The sequence below is a fragment of the Poeciliopsis prolifica genome, unplaced genomic scaffold, assembly GCF_027474105.1.
Source record: "Poeciliopsis prolifica strain line A6 unplaced genomic scaffold, Auburn_PproV2 SCAFFOLD131, whole genome shotgun sequence".
Taxonomy (NCBI): domain Eukaryota; kingdom Metazoa; phylum Chordata; class Actinopteri; order Cyprinodontiformes; family Poeciliidae; genus Poeciliopsis; species Poeciliopsis prolifica.
In genome coordinates this window covers 339,388-360,963 of record NW_026562506.1, presented here as the reverse complement: position 1 = coordinate 360,963, position 21,576 = coordinate 339,388, and the positions used below count along the sequence as shown (strand labels likewise).

Sequence of the window (21,576 nt, the reverse complement as noted above, 5' to 3'; positions counted from 1 at the left end):
AGATGAGACAGTGGAACACATCATTTTGAGTTGTATGAATTATTTGATTCAGAGAAACAAGTTAAGTAGGAATATTAGTAATATAAAAATGAAATTTGATATTGTTGATTTATTGCAAAAGGGCTGTGGAAGCAGATGATAGCGGGCTATGTTTGATTTTTTTGAAACAGAGTAAGTTGTATAATAGGATATAGTTGTTGCTTTTTTCTAATGTGATCCATACTCCTTACCAGTTGATGGCGGTAATGCTCACGTAACGTTTTTTGGCAACCGCCAATAAATTTTAAGAAGAAGAAATAACGTCGCGATACTCCATTGGCCAGCAGGATGATACGTAACATTTTCAACGATCCGCCATGTTAGAAATCCAACCCCTTCTTTCATTCGGTCAGGAAGAGACTGCATATACTTTAAAGAAAGAAGTGGCAGTTTAGAGGTTGAATCTGACCCAACACACATTTACAGTCGGCATACTTATTTTGCCAGGTACTTATTTTGATAGTGACTTAGCCGCTCTCCACAATGGCGACTGCAACTCCCACCACCCATAGAGGCACGTGCGGCGGCAGCGCCACACCACTAAGTCCGACCAGAATAACCAGGATGCAGGAAAAACAACAGCTCAGAGACCTCAACGACCGCCTTGCTGTTTACATCGATAAAGTTCGTAGTTTAGAGTCTGAGAATGATGTACTTCACCTCCAGATTAGCGAAAAAGAGGAAACGAGGAGTCGGGAACTCTGTGGACTGAAAGCATTGTATGAGGCGGAGCTAGCCGACGCCAGGAGGAGTTTGGATGACTCTTCCAAGGAGCGGGCCTGGCTGCAGATTGAGTTGGGAAAGGTCAAATCCGATCATGAACATCTTCAACAGAAGTAAGCTTTGAATTCATGCTGTCACTCTGTGCAACACTTATAGCAATTCTGCAAATCCTTCACAAAACGCATTACTCAAACTTTCGAGCCACTTTCGAAAGTCTGGGTGTTACATTTAACGTTTGCACTGGGAACGTCATACGAGTTTAACCCAATGATAAAATTGATTTGTATTTGATTGACTTTCAGTTAAAATCCGGGAGCTGGCTTCAGCTTCATGCTGTGGCGGTCGCAAACTAAATCGCCGTTGTGAAGTTAGTTTTAAGTTGGATATTGGATATTCGCGCTCCGAGGAGTAAGCGGTGTCTAGCTTAAGAGTGATCCGATTTCTGAACGCTAATTTCGGCCAGCCGTTCTCCACCGTTCTACCCTCAAACGCTTGGAGATTCACTTGGGGGCCGTCAACAAATGAAGTAATTTTAATTGCAAAATGTATTTTTTCTTGAATAACTTTTAAATCCTTTTACCCAATAACTAAAAAATCATTTAGAAATTGTTCTAAATTGTTCTCTGGATGAGAAAAACTCATTTTTGCCTCCATTTGAATATTTTTGTAGATTTTTTTTCCTGTAATTTTTTATTAAAAATGCAAGAGAGGTTTTCAATAGCTTCTATATCATGTTATCCACTGATAAAGAACTGAAATGAGTGTGCCTCATCCCTACAGTCTAATAAAACAATTACACATTGATTTTGAATCAATGGGTCACATGACTTGGAAGCTAAAGAAGAAAAATCATACAATAGAAATGAAAAAAATATAGAAAGGGTCACAATAGAAAAACAATGTGTGCCTCATCTATCCAGTGTTGTAGAACAATTTAACATTGTATTTGAGTCATTGGGTCACATGACTTGAAAGCTGTTGAAGAAAAAAACATACTTAATATTAAAATTTGAAATATTGAATATGACTTCAATTGAATAGAAATGAGTGTGCCTCATGTAATAGCATGAATTACAATTTTTTTGTCAGTTAGTGTCAAGGCAAGACATCTTTATATTTGTTTCTCAGGATTATTTGTCTTGGAAATGTACAATGGTCCCTAAATGAAGCTCAAACCCTTTGAGGGGAGAGGGTTGAGAACAGCTGGCTGAAATTAGTATTCATGAATCAGCTCAATCTTGAGCTAGACACTGCTTACTCCGCAGAGTGCACATTTCCAAGTCAGAACTAACTTCACCACGATAATTAACTTTAGATAGTTATAGGTACTCTATTGTAAAAAGAACTATTTAACAGAAAATTGCTCTGAAATGTCTTTTGTAGTAGTAAGCACATTACTACAGATTTGATGTGCATTTTTTTGTACAACACTCACTTATTAAATGGGTGTTAATACAAATCATTTTGATGCTTGATATTGTCTTAAATCTTTTTGTAATATTTAGCAGTGACAAAACTCTGCAAGGGGGACAATACTTTCTTCCAGTTCAGTATACAGAAGGATTGTTTGCAGTTACCATATGTTGGGTCTTATTCTGGTCTTGACCTGGACAGTTAAGAGTATGATTTTAACTTTGGTTGACTGAAACAGGAGTGGTATCTAAGGTGCACAGATTGCAGGGGTACTAGGGCAGTCAACCAGCAGCCTACCATATTTTTGAGTTAATAAAAGACTTTTAGTTGACCTTTAATATTACAAATATGTTGACATATTTAACAATCCCTAAACTCAAAATATAAAGTCTTAAAAAAAAGGCAAACATAAAAAAAAAATAATAATAATAAAATAAAAGATTAAATAAACAAAGCTTTGCCTGCTGGGAACACAAGTAAAGCCTGGTGGCTCACCAGCCTTACAAAACATTGGGGGAAACCCTGAAGTAAGAAGAGAGAAATTGTCAGTTTTTAAATCCATCTTCTCCTTGGTTGAGTATGGCCGGGAAGCAGTTAACCAGCTAATGCATATCCCCAGGAACTGGTGTGTTTGTAGATGCAGAGTTTAGAAGTCATTCAAGTTTCATACACTCCTCGGTTTCCTACTGTAGATGCAATTTTAAGAGACAACAGGCAAAACAAAAATGGTTCAAAAGCTGCATCAAATACTCATAGAAACAATCAAGTAGCAGCCATGACTGACAAACCATGCGGCTTTCTCGTCTCATTGTCACTTTCTAATTTAAAGTCATGTTGGAAACTCCTTATAGAAACACTTAAATGACATTAGCCAAGAACAGTGTTTCGGCTTTGGGAACAAAGTTCTGACAATGTTAGGCAAATAATGTTGGAGAATTGAAAGGTGGCTAACCTCTTAAATATATAGCTAAAGAAATAACGCATGGAGACGTAACTCTTGCTGCTGGCCATGACGGGTTTGGGAGCTTTATTACACTCTTCCACGAATTTGTCTTACAACTTCGTCAGTACAAGAATACGGGGAGTTGAACAAACTCCCCGTATTCTTAACATCACACTTTTTTATACAATCTCATCTTACCTGATGTGAGTTTGAAAGTTTCGATAGCTTTACGGCTCTTGATTTACGTAAGGATTCTGGCCCTTAGTCTAAGTGTGTGTTGGACTCCCTTGAAAATATTGGGCACTTCTTGACCTCAACATCTGCTCCATTTCAGAATTCCCGAATAAGCCAATTCATCACAAATTGTTGTTCTTATCTTGTCCAAGCAGCATCCTTCCCAAGTCCAACATTGTATTTGGTCCAATATTGTGCTTCACACGCAAGGGAAGGGAGGGTGTCAGGTCAGTTTAACCCAAAGAGGTGCCAAGAATCCTTTTGGAAAAACAACTCCATAAATAGTATTTCCTTTCTCACAGTAATCACTGACATTTTAAATAATTGTACTTAAGTGCGCTCCAGAAGATGTATAAAGCCAATAGTTATTGCAGGCCTTCCCCCAGAAAACTTGCTAAGCCCGTTGGTTGGATCGATGAGCCAGTGCAGTGTTTTTGTATTAAAAAATATTGAGTTGATAGGAAATGTAAAAATATTACTGGGTAATTATATATTACCCAGCGATAGACTGGTGTCCTGTCCAGGGTGTGTCCCAGATCTCGCCTGAAACGTTCGCTGGAGATGGGCACCAGCAAGCCTCCCGATCCCGCTAGGGACAAGGGTGTAGAGAAAATGGATGGATGGGAAGACATCGCCAGTGAAATTTGTTTTAAACCCACAACTATAGAGTCTCAAAAACAAATAAAAAAATACTATTAAAATGTATATAATTTATTGGCACTTCTGTTTAATCCAAATAAGTCAGCTGTTGAATAAAGCCCCCTGCTAATATTTTGAAAACATACCACCGATACATTAATGTAACATTTGCTTTTGTAAATATTATTTAAAACAGACATATATATTTTATCATCCAGACTTGGCCTGTCTCGATAAACAATAAATCAATTAATCGCACGATAGATTAAAACTACCTCATTTTAATTATCGGCGTTATCGTTTTTTCCTGCCTTTTTCTCTTTCTATTGATGACACTGAATGAAAAAAGGCTCAACTCCGTTTCTCTCCACTGACCCTCCCTTCCTCATTTCCTTGTTGTAATGCCCAGCACACACTCCACGATCTCAGAGCTGTAGGCCGATTGTCGGCCCATTTTCAAAACCTGAGAGCCCACACATTAGCCGACAGAAACACGAGGTATAACGGTTCGATCGTGTGGTTGTGACGGTGAGGTGAGAGGTTGGAGAACGAGTTAGCAATGGCGTTTAGCCACTCTAACCCAAAACTGCAGGATGCACTTTTGAAGTTTTCCACACTTTCACTTTATTTCGCTTTAGTTTTCGGAGAACAGACTGACTTGACACATTTATTTTTACTACTACGCTTCACTGTAAGTAAACAAAAAGCTTGCTTCGTGTGATCGTAGGGACGTTTGTTAGCTGCGGTATGGAAGGAACGTTTAAACAGTAGGAGCAGTTATAAAGATTACTAACACATGGGCAAATGTGTATTTTAGGTAGGGTGTTTTTAACCTTTTTTAATTCATGTTCAACCAGGAAAACAAAACAATGAAACTGCCACTGCAACCAAGAGAATAAACTTTCCAGAAAAAGTATGCATTTGTTCACCATCTTGAAACATACACATAAAGAAAGGTGCTGTGGCCAAATAAGTACCATTTAACAAAAAAAAAGTTACATCATTTCTGTGGTTTCACCATGTCTCGTTTTTGTGGCGTTCCAGACACAGAAATTAATGAAACTCTGTAGGTGGCGCTCTCGTGGTTTTTGAGAGTCTGGTTAGAGAACCTGTAACTAGAGGAGAAGAAGAAGTGAGTTCCCGTTTGGAAATAAAATGTTGCTATGTGCTTGTTCCAGTCGTCTGCTTGGACATCATTTATTTTGAACTAGTGTTCCATACACAACAGTTTTCTATAAAAATAATTTCTCTATCTGCTGTGATTGAAGGAACAATGTAGGTTGAGAGCAGAGGAATGTGTACACACTTAAACAGCAGATGAAGGAGAAACCGTCAATGAAGCCGGAGAGAAAAATAAAAATAAGCAAAGAAAAATAAGTAGAAAAACAGATTTTGGTCAAATGAAGCTTGGTGTGAACGAACTATAAAAAAGAACAAATTGCAAACAAAAAAAACCCCAGAAAGGTAAACAAAATAGGTAAAGTCCTGTTGACTATGTGACACCTGTTCTCATGTGTTCTTGTGTCCATCATGGAGTTATTCCTCTTCCGGCTGTGGGTGGATACTCTGTAGTTTCTGCTGTCCATGGATAGTTGATGTTCGCCGAGTGGGAACAAGCCTCCCCTCTTGATAACTTTTTGATGTGCTCCACAATGAACCTCCTGAACTTCCTCGTGGCAAAGAAATACACCACAGGATACAGGATCCTGTGGTGTATTTATGCCAGATCTCCATAGATTATAGTCTCATACATGGGAAAAGTAACGACAGTTTACCGCTCTGCTCCTCTTCATCACTGATCATCTCCTCTACAAGAGTTCTCACTCAGCACAATAGTACAACAAAGGAAAAAGGGACTAGGCGCCCCCTTGTGGTGATACCTGCTCATCTCTAGGAACCAAGCAATATAATGACTGTTGCATGGTGGCTACAAGTCCAGCTAACTAATTTTAAAACCAGGCCTTAATCAATGCTCTACTGCAATGCATGTGGCTAGTGTCAGTCCTGACTGAATGAAAATCATGATAACGTATTTATGTCAGGTTAACGAAGAACAGCTGAAATGTTACAGGGTTTACCAGGCGATATAGTATGCAGACTTCATAATCTGTACAATTTTGGTTGAATGCAGTGTTTATTTCCACTTTGGTTTTATGTTGTTTTATGTTGGCATAAGTTTTTATCCAAGTACATTTTATCTTGATAGAGACTGAGAATCCATTTTATGTTTGTTTTTGGTTGTTTTATCAGTTCCAGTGTTAAGTGTTCTTTTGAAAATAAAGTGTATCTATATTTGGCATGCATTATTACATCATTTCCATTCAATCAGTGTCAAAAGGTCTTCAAACAATAATATCGTTTATCGCAATAATTTTTGAGATAATCGGTCAGCAACATTTGGTATCATGACAGACCTAGCCACAGAAACTGTCTTGGTTGCCTAAGCTTTATGGGACACGGTTTTCAGATCTCTGTGAGGCCGCACATGTTAACTCTGCCTGACTGAGTGGACAAAGCATTTGATATGGTTTGAAGCATGATGTAGCTGGAAACTGCATCATGCTACTTCAGACATCAAAAAAACAACACCCAGCGAGGCAGCCAGCGTCCAGAGGTGGCAATGGTGTGATTGGTCTGCGCTCGCGGCTTTGTGGTTAATCAAACAACTATAAACCAGTCCTTTAGGAATGGTTCTGCACCGCCAGTGAAACACTCAGCAAAAAAGAGCTGCTTGCCCTCGGGTTTATTAAAAAAAATGAAGCCGTTTTATTTAATTTTTTAAAAATTATTATTTATTTTCTCCCTAAAAAAAACAAGCAATGCTTAACCTGGAGGGGCTGGGGCATAAAGCCTGGCTTATAATACAATGGGGGAAACCGTGGTTACTGGTTTCACAGCTTTCCTTATAATGAAAACATGTCCTATAAGGCAGTAAGTAAGATTCTGCACTTTTTTTGTTTGTTTTTATTGCTGTTTAGTGCAAAACATTTTTAATTTCACCATCTTGTTGATATCCAGATGCACTGTGATCACATATGGACATTAGGGGGAAAAAACCCACTTAATTTCACCCATCTCTTTACCAGCTACACTAAAAAGGGCACAGATGCTGGAGCAGCCCTGGCCAGACTGAAGGAATTGGAGGCTCAGCTCAATGGCAAAGATGCAATGCTGGCTACTACACTGTCTGAGAAAAGGGGGCTAGAAAATACTCTATCTGAGCTGCAGGAACAACTGCAGGAGGTAAATGCATAAATTATTTTGAATGTTGATTTTTTATTTTTTTTTACTCCAATATAATTACATACTCTAGACTGTGTTTCTTTTCAGATGGAAACTCGTCTTTCTCAGGCCAAGAAGGAGCTTTCTGATGAGATGCTTATGCGGATTGACTTGGAAAACCGTTGCCAGAGTCTGGCAGAAGAGATGGACTTCCGAAAGAGTGTGCATGAAGAGGTGAGGATGCCACTTGTCATGTTTGACAAGTGGCTTTGTCGTTCACATGTTTTGTTAGTGAGGTTCTACTCATTTATTCATTCTAGAACTGAGCCCTTCAGATTAACCTTTGGAGATGATGGACAACCTTGACCACTTTCTTAATGAGACTATCAGAGTGTCTTCAGTCAGAGGCTTCCAAGTTGCTGTAACACAAAAGTTCTTTCCTGTCCACAGCCTTTACCATCTAGATTCTAGAAGTATGCATTGTCTACAATTTGACAGATAATTAGTGAAATTCAGAGGCCATGCCCCTCTGAGGGTTACCTTGGCTCAAATTGTGCGCCACCTTTCACTCAAACTGGACGATATGGAAGGTGCTCTTGACCTCCACTGGCAACCTGCATCATTGCAATGTTGTAAAAAAATCTCTAGATCACAACTCTTCTAATACTAAGTCACTACTGCACTGTGTTTTAGGAAGTGAAGGAGGCTCGATACAGGTATGAAACCCGACTGGTGGAGGTAGACTCTGGTCGGAAGGAAGAATATGAATTTAAACTGACTCAGGCCTTGGCTGACATGAGGGCACAAAATGAAGCGCAGATCCAGATCTACAAGGACAACATGGAGAGCTCCTACAAGGCCAAAGTATGAAAACACACACACACACACATGCACACCATCAGGGCAAGTTAACATGTTAATCCCTCAAAAACATGTTGAACAAAAGACGAACATGCTGTTGATGTTTAGAAACTCAAACAACAGACATTATCACAACATTATTGGATGCAGTTATTTAATGTCACTTAGAGGTTCAATTGCTCTACAATATGGTACTTTTCCACTAGAGCAGTGTTTCCCAGCCCAGGTGATTTCAATTGACAGGTGTTTGCTGATCTGCAATCAGCTGAATCAGGCAGTGATCAAGCAGGGAAACATCTAAAACATGGAGGGAAGTGTACCTTAAAGAAACATGACCCTGCAGTGAAATACTGCACTAGCCTGCCTCTAACTGGTACGGTCTTGGCCCGACTTGGCCAGATTAATTTTCCATTATCAGATCCGGCACGGCTCTGTCTTGCTCTTCTTAGGGTTTCATACCTAAGAAGAGCAATATTAGTAATACTAGTAGGACCGATTTGAGTACTTTGTTCAAACAATTTGACAGCTGTATGCATTGGTAAATTTTGCTCCTGATGACCTCACAGGAAAATCCTATACAACACTATAGTTTAGGTGTGTGTGCTATCAGAGAGCTGCTCAGTGTAGAGGAGAAATTATGGGTTTAAACATAAGCAGAGCCAGGAACACATGCAGAAAGTTTTGGAGTAAAATGATTGTGATTTAGCAGCATTGCTAGCAGCTTGTCTCTCTGAAGAACAGCCAGCAATAAAGAGAGAAAAGTTGCAGCTGTGGTTAGCTTTCTGTCTGAGATGTAAGTTTACACAGATAGTCTGAAAAACTGGAACTTCATAATATTAGTTTGTGATGTGAAATTTATTTTTCCTCTGATTTAAAAATAAGGTTTATATTACCTCAATCCAAAAGGTTGCAATTTTTTATTTTTGTTGAAGTGCTGTAATGTAATTATATACATGTAGCGAGGTAATCAACTGATCTGAGTCCTTGATTATGTTTGGGTCAGCAATAAATTTCAATAAGACAAAATGTATTATCCATCAAGACCAAAACCTCAAGATTACTGAGTGTTCTTCATGACCGAGTGTTGCTGCAAATATTAGTGGAGAGTTGACTACAGCTGCTGCACACTCACGTCCTGCCCACAATAGTGAGGAACAGTCCATATAATGGAGAAGCTCACTACCACAAGTAGAATCGCTGCCAACGAAAACTCTGGTTCATCTCCAACACAAGGAACGAAATATGCGTCCAGTTTTTGGCTTATCCTAGCTCTATTTCTTCCAAACTTTTCACTTTGCCCATGGAGCTCCATTCATGTTAACTTACTACAGCTAGTTTGCCATCTGTTGCCAAGTGACTGATGATGACGTTGATGGACAGCTGGTGACAAGCCTTACCCAGAATACACTTGGAGACAATATGGACGATCCACTTGTAATTTTGTGTGTCATGCCTGTCATGTAGCACAACATATTATTCAATATTTTACACAGATATGTCACTAAAATCAGTTGGCCTTGTAAAGTTTTTAGCAACTACAAGTCAACAATGACTGGGGCAGCCTACTATATAATCTACTGGCGCACCATTGTATATAATCCTGCATACACCATTCACAACAGGAGAGGGAACCTTCTCTAACTCTCATTAGTGATAAAGGCTTGGACATATATGTCATATTCTGCCTTCCAGGCGCTCTGAAGCTCCGTCCCTGACTCCCTCCATACTGAGGAGCTCTCTGATAGCATTTGACATGTCTGTAGTCCACAGCTGATTGTTGTTGTAGTTTTCAGTGACATCAATCTCAAGCCAATCAGCAAAAGCGGTCTGATTCGATTCGATGACAGAATAAGGACTTGTTCTTGGTAATGAAGTCTTAACTGCTACAGGGATGAACACTGTAGATAGAAAACATATTTGCTAATACTTAATATTGGTTGGCTTTTTAAAGTATACAGAAAAAAACAGTTTAATTCCTCTTCACCTCATGCATTTCTCTACGGATTCATAATAATATGAAGCAAAACTGAAAGTTTCTTTCCATCATGATGCAAACCAAATGGCACAAACTTCCTGCTTATCAGGAAGTGGCTAGAATGTCTTAGTTCGTCTTTCAGGTTGAGAAGTTGACTGTTTTGACTCTCAAATTTTATTTCTTTTTTCAGCTCGAAGACTTGCATCATCTGTCAGAGATGAATGGAGCATCAGCTATCATGGCCCGGGAGGAACTCAGAGAATCTGCCCTGAGGATAGAGAGCTTAAGTGCTCAACTGATAGGACTACAAAAAGAGGTTTATTTTATTTTTTTTTACAAATCCTTTTTGTTTTCATAAATGATGTTTTCTGACCATCACTGTTTTCAGAGGGGTGATTACCATTTATCTTGAGCTGATATACGGTAATAACTGATGTTTCTCATTAGACTGTGTAAACATTAGGGATGCAGATCTTTGGCCCAATACTCACACTGCGTATTGTGCAGTTCTCTATCAATGTGGACTCAGTTAAAGTGAGCATAAGGGTTTGAGTGCGCCGATTGTAATCATGCAAAAGTATTTAAATGTACAATATATGTATTTTTGCTTGATAAAGCCACTGCTTGGCTGTTCAAATGTGTTTAATCACTTCATAAAAACAGCAAAATTTTATATATTCATAAATGTTAGAGTGAAGCAAAAATTATTTAAATACTTTCCATTTGAAAATTTTGGTCCACCATCCGGCATCTCATGAGGGGGAAGCAGTACAGCACCAATACTGTTTATAGTGGGGATGAAGCGCTGCTGACCTCTACTCGGGACGTTGTGGGCCAGTGGGCAGAATACTTCGAAGACCTCCTCAGTCCCATCAACAGCCTTCCATTGAGGAAGCTGAGCCATGAGACTGTGGGTTGGGCTCTCCGATGATGTGGTCATCTTTGCTTCATCAGGTCCTGATCTACAGCTTTCTCTGGAGCGGTTCGCAGCCAGTGTGAAATGGGTGGGATGAGGATCAGTGCCAGGATCTTGTTCATGTATGAGGGAAAAATGGAGCAGGAGCTCAACAGAGGATTGGTGCAGCATCTGCTGTGAAGCGGGTGCTGTACCGGTCTGTTGAGGTGAAGACAGAGCTGAATCAAACAGCAAAGCTCTTGATTTACCAATCGATCCATGTTCCTTACCTCATCTATGGTCATGAGCTTTGGGTCATGACTGAAGGAACGAGATCACGGATACAAGCGACTGAAATGGGTTTTCTCTGTAGGGTGTCTGGGCTCTCCCTTAGAGCCCAGACTACCCTAGGGTTAGGGTAGTTTGGTCATCCGGAAGGGACTCAGACTAGAGCCAAGTGCTCCTTCACATCGGAAGGAGCCAGTTGAGGCGGCTCTGGCATTATTGTTTCATTTACAAAGCTGATGGCAGCAGCAGCTCCTCTTCCTCTGTTTGGTTTTCCTCATCATCATCATCACCTCTTGTTATTTCTACATTCTGATCTATTTCAGTGCGCTCTGGTTCAAATGAAAAAGGTTTAATTACATTACTCATTGCTGTTTCGGCTGGAGGAGCCAGGCAGTTGGACCATTACAAGTTATTTCCACAGAATGCACTGCAGCATACACATGGCGACATTTCTGTTAAAATATTTTATTAAAATGTATAAAAATTGTGTTGTTTTTAAATATTTCCCAAATAAGGTCTATTTTTTTATTACTAATCATGGTTCCCTTTAAGGAGCTGGCAAGTTTAGTTTGTAAAAATTCAAAGAACAATTTTCATAATAGATTTATTTACCAAGATCTACGGCAGGGATGTTAAAGTCAAATACACCAAGAGCCAAAAAGCCAAATTTACTACAAGCCGAGGGCCGAATTGGTTCAACGTTTATTAAAATATATTTAAATGATTGCACATAGCCTTCTGAACCAAGACCAAACACAGTGTATATTATTTAATAATTACATGAATGAAGCAATATTTTGTTATGGTTCTGTCAGTAATTTCAAGGGAAAACATGTTCAACAGGAAAACAGCAAAACATTTTATTGTTTTGAAAAACAAAATGTTTCTTAATATCAAGATAAATACATAAATTGAAGTGCATTACTGAAAATGCATTATTGTGCTGCTCTATGATGTTCATATTCTTGTCTTTGTGTGTTTCTGAGAAGTTTGATAGTGCCTTCTTAGACTTAGTCACTTGTTGCTAGTTACTTGATTACTTGATTTGGAAAGTAACCAAGTTGCATTAAAAGTAATCGTTTTAGTTAGTTTCAGCAATTGCTGACAACAACACTGCCCGTGAAAATGACATTGATCTTTGCCAATACTTAATTACAAGTTATTTTATAATGGTAACATCAACAATCTCCAGTTATAAGGTTGAATTGGAGGAGAGATTATTTAATGGTTACAACGGTACAAAAAACTTTAGTAATAATTTGTGCATGTTTTTGTGTGGTCCACTATTGTATGGAAAACTCTAAGAAGAATTTTAAAGCCCCCATCCTGCCCTCAGCCTCCAGGTTCTGTGTTACGGCCCTGTGTTTGGTGTCACAGCTCAGGGCACAGGTCTCCTCCTGTGGCTCCACAACTCAGATGACTGCACAGATTAGTGACACTTACCTTAATATTAATAATTATAATGGCGTTTAGTCGCACAGCTTTACGCACTTGTTCATTCATAGTTGTTTTCACGTTTATTGCGCTGTTCATATTAGTCTTGATGTTTGCGGTTTTCTGGAGCGCAACGCGAAGCCTGACGTCATTCACAGAAAATATATTAACATTAACAAAGTGTGCGGGACGGATCATCCGGGGAATGATGGACTAAAACTAACTGGATGACGGACAAATTCTAGGGTTTATGTCGCTTATTAAGCCCAAAAACTGCAACCCACGACTCATTAAATCTGCAAGCGACTTTAGAAAGAAAAAACAAGCCTAAAGCCGCAATAAACGGAATAGGCGACCGAAACTCAAAATAGTTCCTTTTCAGCAACAAAATGCGCATCTCCCTCCATTGTTTCTGTTGCTGCTGACAGTCTCGCATGGAAACTGCAGTTACTCCCCAAGCGGCATAGAGAAAATAAAATTACAAGAGAAAATAGTCACTCAAAGTGGTTTTGATAAGTAACTGTAGTCTGACTACCTGATTTGAAATAGATTACTCATTACTGAAAAAAGTGGTCTGACTGGCATCACTGTCTGCCTCCCTCCTGGCCTGAAACCCTCTGTTCTCAGCGTCACTAAACGTTTAGCCGTTTTTGAGGAGGGGGACCTTAAAGTTGATCTCTGCTCTGATTGCTGCTGAACAGTGAAGCTGCTCGTGCTTCAGTGACTTCGCAGGCTACCGTTGCATTGTTTTGCATGCAAAACACCAGCGAATGTTTCTAATACCAATTAAATATCATCCTGGGAGCCATAGTTAATTAATTCGCAGGCTGGGCCTTTGACAAATGTGATCTATGGTAACCGTTGCACGAAGTTGCCAACGGACAGAGACGCCAGCAGTCTGACTGATGCATGCTCCCTGTTCAATGCATATACTATAAAAACTATAAACCCATCTTTCTTTCAGAAAAAATTCTGCCCTGCCAGTGAAATGCTCAGAGCAGAAAGAAAAATGCGTTAGATTACCCATTACTACTGCTTAAAAGAAAGACATTGAAAAATAATTATACTTTTATGTTTTAATAAAAACAAAAACACACAATGCTTCGCAAAACCAAAGCAGTCCACCAGATTTCTGGTTGAATTGCCCTGGTCTAATACTGGTAATCTACTCCTTTAGACGCGTGGCTCGAGGGATCGCATAGCAGAACTTGAGGCAACTTTAGCGCAGGAGAGAGACGCAAACCGTAAACTACTGGGAGACAAAGACCGTGAAATGGCTGAAATCCAAGCCAGAATGCAGCAGCAGCTGAATGACTATGAACAACTGCTAGATGTGAAACTGGCCCTGGACATGGAGATCAATGCCTACCGGAAGCTTCTGGAGGGAGAGGAGGAAAGGTGGTAAACTATAAATTTATGATGGCTTTGTGAGGTTCACGTTTTGTCACACAGACACGTCTACATCTCAATGGTGTGTCTCTGTCCCCCAGGCTGAAGCTGTCTCCCAGTCCTTCTTCCCATGTCACAGTGTCTCGAGCATCGTCCAGCAGTCGCAGTGTGCGGACCACTCAAGGAAAGAGGAAGCGCATTGACGTGGAGGAACAGGAAGCCAGCAGTTCGGTCTCCATTGCTCACTCTGCTTCTGCTACAGGACCAATTTGTATTGATGAGATTGACACTGACGGCAAGTTTGTGTGCCTCCTCAACAATGGAGATGAGGTGAGCTCCAGAGACCTTTAAAGGTCTCCAGAGACCTTTGATTTTTCTTTTACTGAATAGCTTTACATGGAAGAACCTGGTCCTTCAGTCGGTGGGTAGCTGGTTTGTTTGTTACCCATCTCCGCTGTCATAATTTTTGGACAAAACACTTCACCCACTTTGCTTTTTTTGGTGGTCAGAAAGGTCAAGAAGTGGAACTGTTGCATGGCAGCCTTACGTCTGCCAGACTGCGCCAGAGAAGCTCTGGCTAGTATCCAGTGGCTTGTGTGTGAATGGCTGAATGTAGTGTGAAGTGTTTTTTATCCTCTGGCCTAGATAAAGTGCAATACAAGTACAGACCATTTACCATTTTACTACATTAAAGTCTAAATATACTGTCACACTAAAAATGACAGTATGTTTATTACAGTCATTAGCATTTTTTTTTTTTTTTGTCAAGACTTGGCAGGATAATCTTGGCAAAGCACATTCTTGTTGCCAGTGACTCTTACCAGTGTTCCAAAAGCTCCCCATTCTTCTTCTGACCCTGAACAGTTGACATGTGGTCCTGTGGTAATGAAACATCTCTGCACACACCCTTAACACCCAGCAAAGACCACCTGAGGACACCCTTCCTTCTTTAGCATTCATCATGCGTTGTTACCCTCCATGTTCCTTCTTTCTCAATTTTGCTTTAAAGAAAAATGGGAAATAATAACAAAACAACAACTAAGAATTTTCCTGTAAACATCCCTTATTGTGCTCCCCCTCGGTCTTCGTGTTCAAACAAATTTGAGAAGTGTGTTTAAGAACATTTCCCATATTCTCAAACCCAAAACTTGACAGGCATGCACAGATTTACAGAAAGGCAAGGACAAAGTGAAACAGCAATCCTTTTTCAAGCAGCTTTGAGTTTACTGTTGGGACGGCTTGTGTTTATACTGGCAGGATTTCCGCTACACACTCGTACTCTGTAGATAGACCATCGAGACGAAGACTGTATGTCAGAAAAAATTACATCAGCATTTAGAGTCAGATGCAAGTGGTGTCTTGCATAGAAAATGAGCATTTTAAACAAGTGAACAAGACAATTTAAAATCTTGCAAATATTTTGTTTTGGTATTGTATTCTAAGTGTAAATAATTGTGTATCAGGACCAGGCCATGGTGGGTTACGAGATGGTCAAGAATGTTGGAAATGTTGTATCTACTTACAAGTTCACACCCAAATATGTCCTGAAAGCTGGGCATAAAGTCATGGTAAGATCTGTTATTAAAATTACTTAAAAGTCTTTTGTTTGTTTGTAAGAGTAGTATTAAACATTGGTTTGATTTACAGATACTGATATCAATTTAAAAAACCCAAAAACTTTTTCAAAGCTTCATTTGTAATGTCAATAAGATAAAGACTTCTAATGTTCTGATCTGTGTATTTTTGGATTGAGTGCATGAATTTTAGTGGTGTTTTTACATTCTGCGCAGATCTGGGCATCTGATGCTGGTGTGAGCTCCAAACCTCCCTCTGACTTGGTGTGGAAGAACCAGACTTCCTGGGGCTCAGGAGAAGATGTTAGTATGGTGCTGATAAATCCTCAAGGAGAGGTAAAGTTTTAATTGCTTACTGCCATCAAGTTGTTGCCTTGCACTATTTTTTCACAAACTCGAGGCAAAGGTGTCAAATTTACTCATATGTAGGCCTGTCATGATACCAAATGTTGCTGACCGATTATCTCAAAAATTATTGCGATAAACGATATTATTGTTTGAAGACCTTTTGACACTGATTGAATGGAAATGATGTAATAATGCATGCCAAATATAGATACACTTTATTTTCAAAAGAACACTTAACACTGGAACTGATAAAACAACCAAAAACAAACATAAAATGGATTCTCAGTCTCTATCAAGATAAAATGTACTTGGATAAAAACTTATGCCAACATAAAACCAAAGTGGAAATAAACACTGCATTCAACCAAAATTGTACAGATTATGAAGTCTGCATACTATATCGCCTGGTAAACCCTGTAACATTTCAGCTGTTCTTCGTTAACCTGACATAAATACGTTATCATGATTTTCATTCAGTCAGGACTGACACTAGCCACATGCATTGCAGTAGAGCATTGATTAAGGCCTGGTTTTAAAATTAGTTAGCTGGACTTGTAGCCACCATGCAACAGTCATTATATTGCTTGGTTCCTAGAGATGAGCAGGTATCACCACAAGGGGGCGCCTAGTCCCTTTTTCCTTTGTTGTACTATTGTGCTGAGTGAGAACTCTTGTAGAGGAGATGATCAGTGATGAAGAGGAGCAGAGCGGTAAACTGTCGTTACTTTTCCCATGTGTGAGACTATAATCTATGGAGATCTGGCTTTAGATGGACGAAGCGAAATAAAGTGAAAGTGTGGAAAACTTCAACAGTTCGTCCTGCTGTTTTGGGTTAGAGTGGCTAACCGCCATTGCTAACTCCTTCTCCAACCTCTCACCTCACCGTCAAACCAAACGATTAATTGATTTATTGTTTATCGCGACAGGCCTAGTCATATAATGTTGATAATATTCTGAATGCTGATTGACACTGATTTTTTTTTTTTTTTTTGACAGGAAGTGGCAAAGAGAATCACTAAATACAAGATAGCAGAAGAAGATGATCAGGGAGATGAAGATGATTATGGTATAGAAGCCATTGAGAAAGACCTTCAACAGCAGGTCAGGTCCTAGTTTTTTGTTTCAAATAATTAAAATTATTGAAGCCTTTTTTAGGGAATACATCTCCTTTTAGTGGAGACTTTTCTTGGGTCCTATTGCTTCTACTACTTTGAATTCAAATGTAATTGTGCAAACATCAGATTTTCTGATATACAATTTAAATTTCAAGATTAACTAGCTGTAAAGAATCGTTTGTCCCTCTCACCTGGTTAGGGTCATATGATTTCCGTGATGTGGAAAACATGAATGGAATTGTACAAAAATAACATTTGCATCACAAGTTAATATTATGTAGCTATGGAGTTTCATGCTGCTGAGCAAAACTGAAACAGCTCGTTTCTCTCTTTTCCAGAGATACGAGCTGCTATGACCGCTGCTAATTCACGGTCATTGTGCTGCAAAAGTTTTACTGCATGTATTCCTGTTGCTACTCCTGATTACTCTCATAATTAAACTCCTCCATACAGCTTTCTAAGAGTAGATAGTATGTCTTCAGTCCACAGTTAAAGTTAAATTCTGAATGCTAAAGATTGTTTTGGAGTTGTCAGTGACATTAATCACGAGTCAACACATTAGTGTGGTCAGCTGTCAATCAAATGGTGTTGGTGCTATACCTTGACCATATTTAGTACCAGTAGGTACTAAATTCTGAGATCAACCGGGTTGAGCCGCGCTGAATTTGTTCATGGAAAACAAATCTGGCTGAGGCAGACCAAGACCGTTCCAGTTTGAGGTGTGCTAGTGGAAAACCCATCTTATGCAGAGATGCAGCAAGTCATGCAAATGAAGGACCAGCCAAGTCTTCGCTGCATAGAAGTGAACACACTTATGCTTAAATTATCCTTTTTTTGTATTGATCTTCTGTACTTTAATTTCCAAGATACTGAATTTTGGTTTTTCGTTATCTGTAACGCATAAGAATTTCAATAAATACACGCTTGAAATATTTTTTATATCATCAATCAATTCAGAAACTGTCTGCATGGGACAGCAGGCTGCACAAAATTCATGGTCAAACTGCATATACATTTCATTGTTTACAGATACATTCCCCTGATGTCACTGCCTTCGCTAGCAATGTCTTGAAAGTAGCTACTTGTGCTATTTTCCCTTGATGGGTCAATTCTTGCCCTGTCTAATTTATTTTTACTTTAAACCAATTTATGATTATCCTGAGAAATTAATTGTAGCTTATAAATTAAGGAGTCCAGTATTTATAACAGGAACATCTAGTTTATATATTCCAGACCTATGAATTAGAAAACAAATCCAAAGGACCTATTTGTATTCTGCTTAGAAACCCAGAACAGGAATCAAAGCTTTAGTTGGAGCAAAGAGATCCAGAAGATTTTACTCAATCCAGAGCAGGAATTATCTATTATCCAAAGAAACTCCTCCTTAACTTCGATAAACATTGTCAGAACAAGAATCCAGAGAAACCTAGACTAGTTTATAAAGCAAAAGTTACTTATTCTCAAACATGGGACTGTGCTTTTTTTTTCCTCTCTTTTTTTCCTTTTAATTTTGTTGTTGTATTAGCTGAAAATGTGCTATCTAAATAAAATGATCACAACTTACTTGCTAGGAGAGGCGATTGTCTGGAAAATTTAAAGCATTAACTGATTCATTTGGCCACTTTGGGGCACACTGGAACTGAATGCTGTCTGTTATATTTAATGATAGCGAACATTTTGAAGGATGATAACAATGAATATATTGCATTATGTTTAACCTAATATTACATGTGTGCTACGATGTTGTCGTCTTTGTCTTTTTGTTTGTGTTTTATATTTATTTCATTTCTAAATACTGGTTTAGTGACGTTTATAACAAGTAAGTTAAAATGAGGAAACGAGCTTGTGCTAAAAAAATTTTTATTTGACCCTTATTTTTTAATCACTGCAACAAGATGGTTTTTCTACTAAGTGATACTGATACACAATTCTTATTTTCTTTGTAGCAAGGCATCATTAAGAATGAATCTGATTCCAAGTCATTAAAATTTATGGGCCAAATCAGAGCAGTTCAGGGCCCCTCACCATACCTGTTAAATCCATTCCACAATTTTTATTTATTCAAACCTCTAGGAATTCAAGCCTTAGGGTTTGTGTTGAAAAGGTTTTTAAAAGCATTTTTAATGTTTGTTACTCTGCAGAAAGATGCTCATGCTGCCAAAAGAGGATGCTCTGTCATGTGACCAGCTATCACAGACCGGTCACCTCTGAGCCCATCCAGTCATCTGCCAATTTTGATAGTGATATTTTTTTATATTTTGTAGTGTTTCAGCAGGGTGTATATCATTGTTTTGTTTTTGTTATATATAAAAAAAGACTTTGTAAATGTTTTTGTTTGAAAACCAAAGCATTTTGTTAAACTGTAGTTCAATATCTTGAGACCAAATAGCTTAACTCAAGATGTCACAATGACAATGTTTTTTGTTGCAGTTTTTCTAATATATTTTCTGTCGTTTTTTAAGATATTCTTAAAAAACAAATAGTGTTGTAGTGTTTAAAGATGAAAAGCAACAAGAAGTGATTGGGTAGTATAAAGCTACTGTAATTTTTCTTTTGCTAAAGTTCTACATGTGACTTCCTTACACAGTCTCAGGCCTGTGACAGTAGGCCTGAAAATCCTGTCAGCAGAACTTTTGTTTAGATACCCAAATTCTCTCCCATTTCTCTGTGCTCAGTAGTCTGAAGGTCTGACGTTTAACATGTCTCTAGTTTTCTATGATATGATGTATTAAGAGATCTGACAGACACTACCAAAGTGGCAAGTGCAGGTTTTCAACAGCGTCTATTTTTAATGAGATGTTAACATTCAGACGCACACACACACACACACACGCACACACACGCGCACACACACACACACACACACACACACACACACACACACACACACACACACACAGACGATACGCAGCACCTAGTCTGTTTTTTGCTTACACTGCAACATCTGCAGTATTGATTGTATTAACTTTTGATATGTGAAGAGCTTAAATTAGTGTTTTTATTATGATGCATGCTTTAATAGTCTTTAATCATAGTTGAATTTAAATATCTGTTTTGGTCTTATTTAAGGCCATTAAAATCGTGATCTGTGGAAATAGATTGAGAAAATCCCGTAGACGTCAGTAGAGTCCAAATGTCCAGAAATCAGGAAAACAATACTGCTCTGTTTTCCATCTATTTACTTGCTTTGCTACCATTTGTTCTTGTCAGTTAACAAATTGATCTGAAGTTCTAGTCTTTTTGTACTCCATTGAATTTTATTTGAGCTACATAGTGATATTTTTAACATTGCAAACCTTTCCCATCCAGTGTATTGCATGCTTATGACTTTTTCCATTGTCAATTAAAAAGTGAAATGAAAGTCAAATTTGGGTCTGGATTTTATTTGAAAGCATATTGCCCACATTGGTGTTTAAAGAGGAAAACAAATACTTTTATGAAGGATGTCATTTAGACTGTATGACTTTTTCAAAGAATATGTAAACATTTCTATTAAAAAAATCCAATGTGAAATGTTAAGCATTATGGTACAAACTATGCAAACACAAAAACAAAGTCATGCATCATGGAATAAACAATACATTGTTCCATATTACATTTCAAATACAATTCTAAACAGGTGTGTTTTTAGTCAAGATTTAAAGGAAGTCAGTGTTTCTGCTGTTTTACAGTTTTCTGGAAGTTTGTTCCACATTTTTGGTGCATAGATGCTGAAAGCTGCTTCTCCTCTCTTGGTTCTGGTTCTGGGGATAAAAAGCAGAACCAGAACCAGAACCTGAGAGTCTGGAAGGTTGATACAACAGCAGATCTTTGATGTATTGTGGTGCTAAACCGTTCAGTGATTTATAAACTAACAACAGTATTTTAAAATCTATTCTTTGAGCTACAGGGAGCCAGTGGAGGGACTTTAAAACTGCTGTTATGTCTCTATCCTGGTTTTAGTGAGAACAGGAGCAGCAGCTTCTGGATCAGCTGCAGCTGGAGGATTGATTTGTTGGACAGGCCTGTGAAGACGCTGTTACAATAATCAATGCGACTAAAGATAAACGCATGAATGAGTTTCTCTAGATCTGGCTGAGACATTAGTCCTCTAATCCTGGAGATGTTCTTCAGGTGATAGAAGGCCGACTTTGTAACTGTCTTTATGTGGCTCGCAATGTTCAGGTCTGAATCCATCACTACTCCCAGGTTTCGGGCTGATCGCTAGTTTTTAGATGTAATAACTGAAGCTGTGCATTGACTCTAGATCTATAGCTCTAGATTTATAGCTCTAGATCTATAGCTCTAGATTTATAGCTCTAGTTCTATAGCTCTAGATCTATAGCTCTAGATTTATAGCTCTAGATTTATAGCTCTAGTTCTATAGCTCTAGTTCTATAGCTCTAGATCTATAGCTCTAGATCTATAGCTCTAGTTCTATAGCTCTAGATCTATAGCTCTAGTTCTATAGCTCTAGATTTATAGCTCTAGTTCTATAGCTCTAG

At 38.6% G+C, this 21,576-nt stretch overlaps 1 protein-coding gene across 1 annotated transcript; it reads left to right on the top strand.

Annotated features, from left to right (window-relative positions):
• Nucleotides 1-340: 340 nt before the first annotated feature.
• Nucleotides 341-19,994, top strand: lmnb1 (lamin B1). Its single transcript, XM_055024874.1, has 11 exons — nt 341-875; nt 7,078-7,234; nt 7,322-7,447; nt 7,907-8,077; nt 10,240-10,365; nt 13,844-14,064; nt 14,157-14,385; nt 15,519-15,623; nt 15,846-15,965; nt 16,974-17,078; nt 19,234-19,994. The coding sequence occupies exons 1-11, from the start codon at nt 523-525 to the stop codon at nt 19,273-19,275; spliced, it is 1,755 nt and encodes a 584-aa protein (XP_054880849.1). The 5' UTR covers nt 341-522; the 3' UTR covers nt 19,276-19,994.
• Nucleotides 19,995-21,576: the final 1,582 nt, after the last annotated feature.

Bases quoted from the DNA above. Each gene is read 5' to 3' on its own strand.
- lmnb1 (XM_055024874.1), top strand. From the start codon at position 523: ATGGCGACTGCAACTCCCACCACCCATAGAGGCACGTGCGGCGGCAGC. The intron at 7,448-7,906 runs GTGAGGATGCCA...ACTGTGTTTTAG, and splicing joins GAAAGAGTGTGCATGAAGAG to GAAGTGAAGGAGGCTCGATA. The intron at 14,386-15,518 runs GTGAGCTCCAGA...ATTGTGTATCAG, and splicing joins TCCTCAACAATGGAGATGAG to GACCAGGCCATGGTGGGTTA.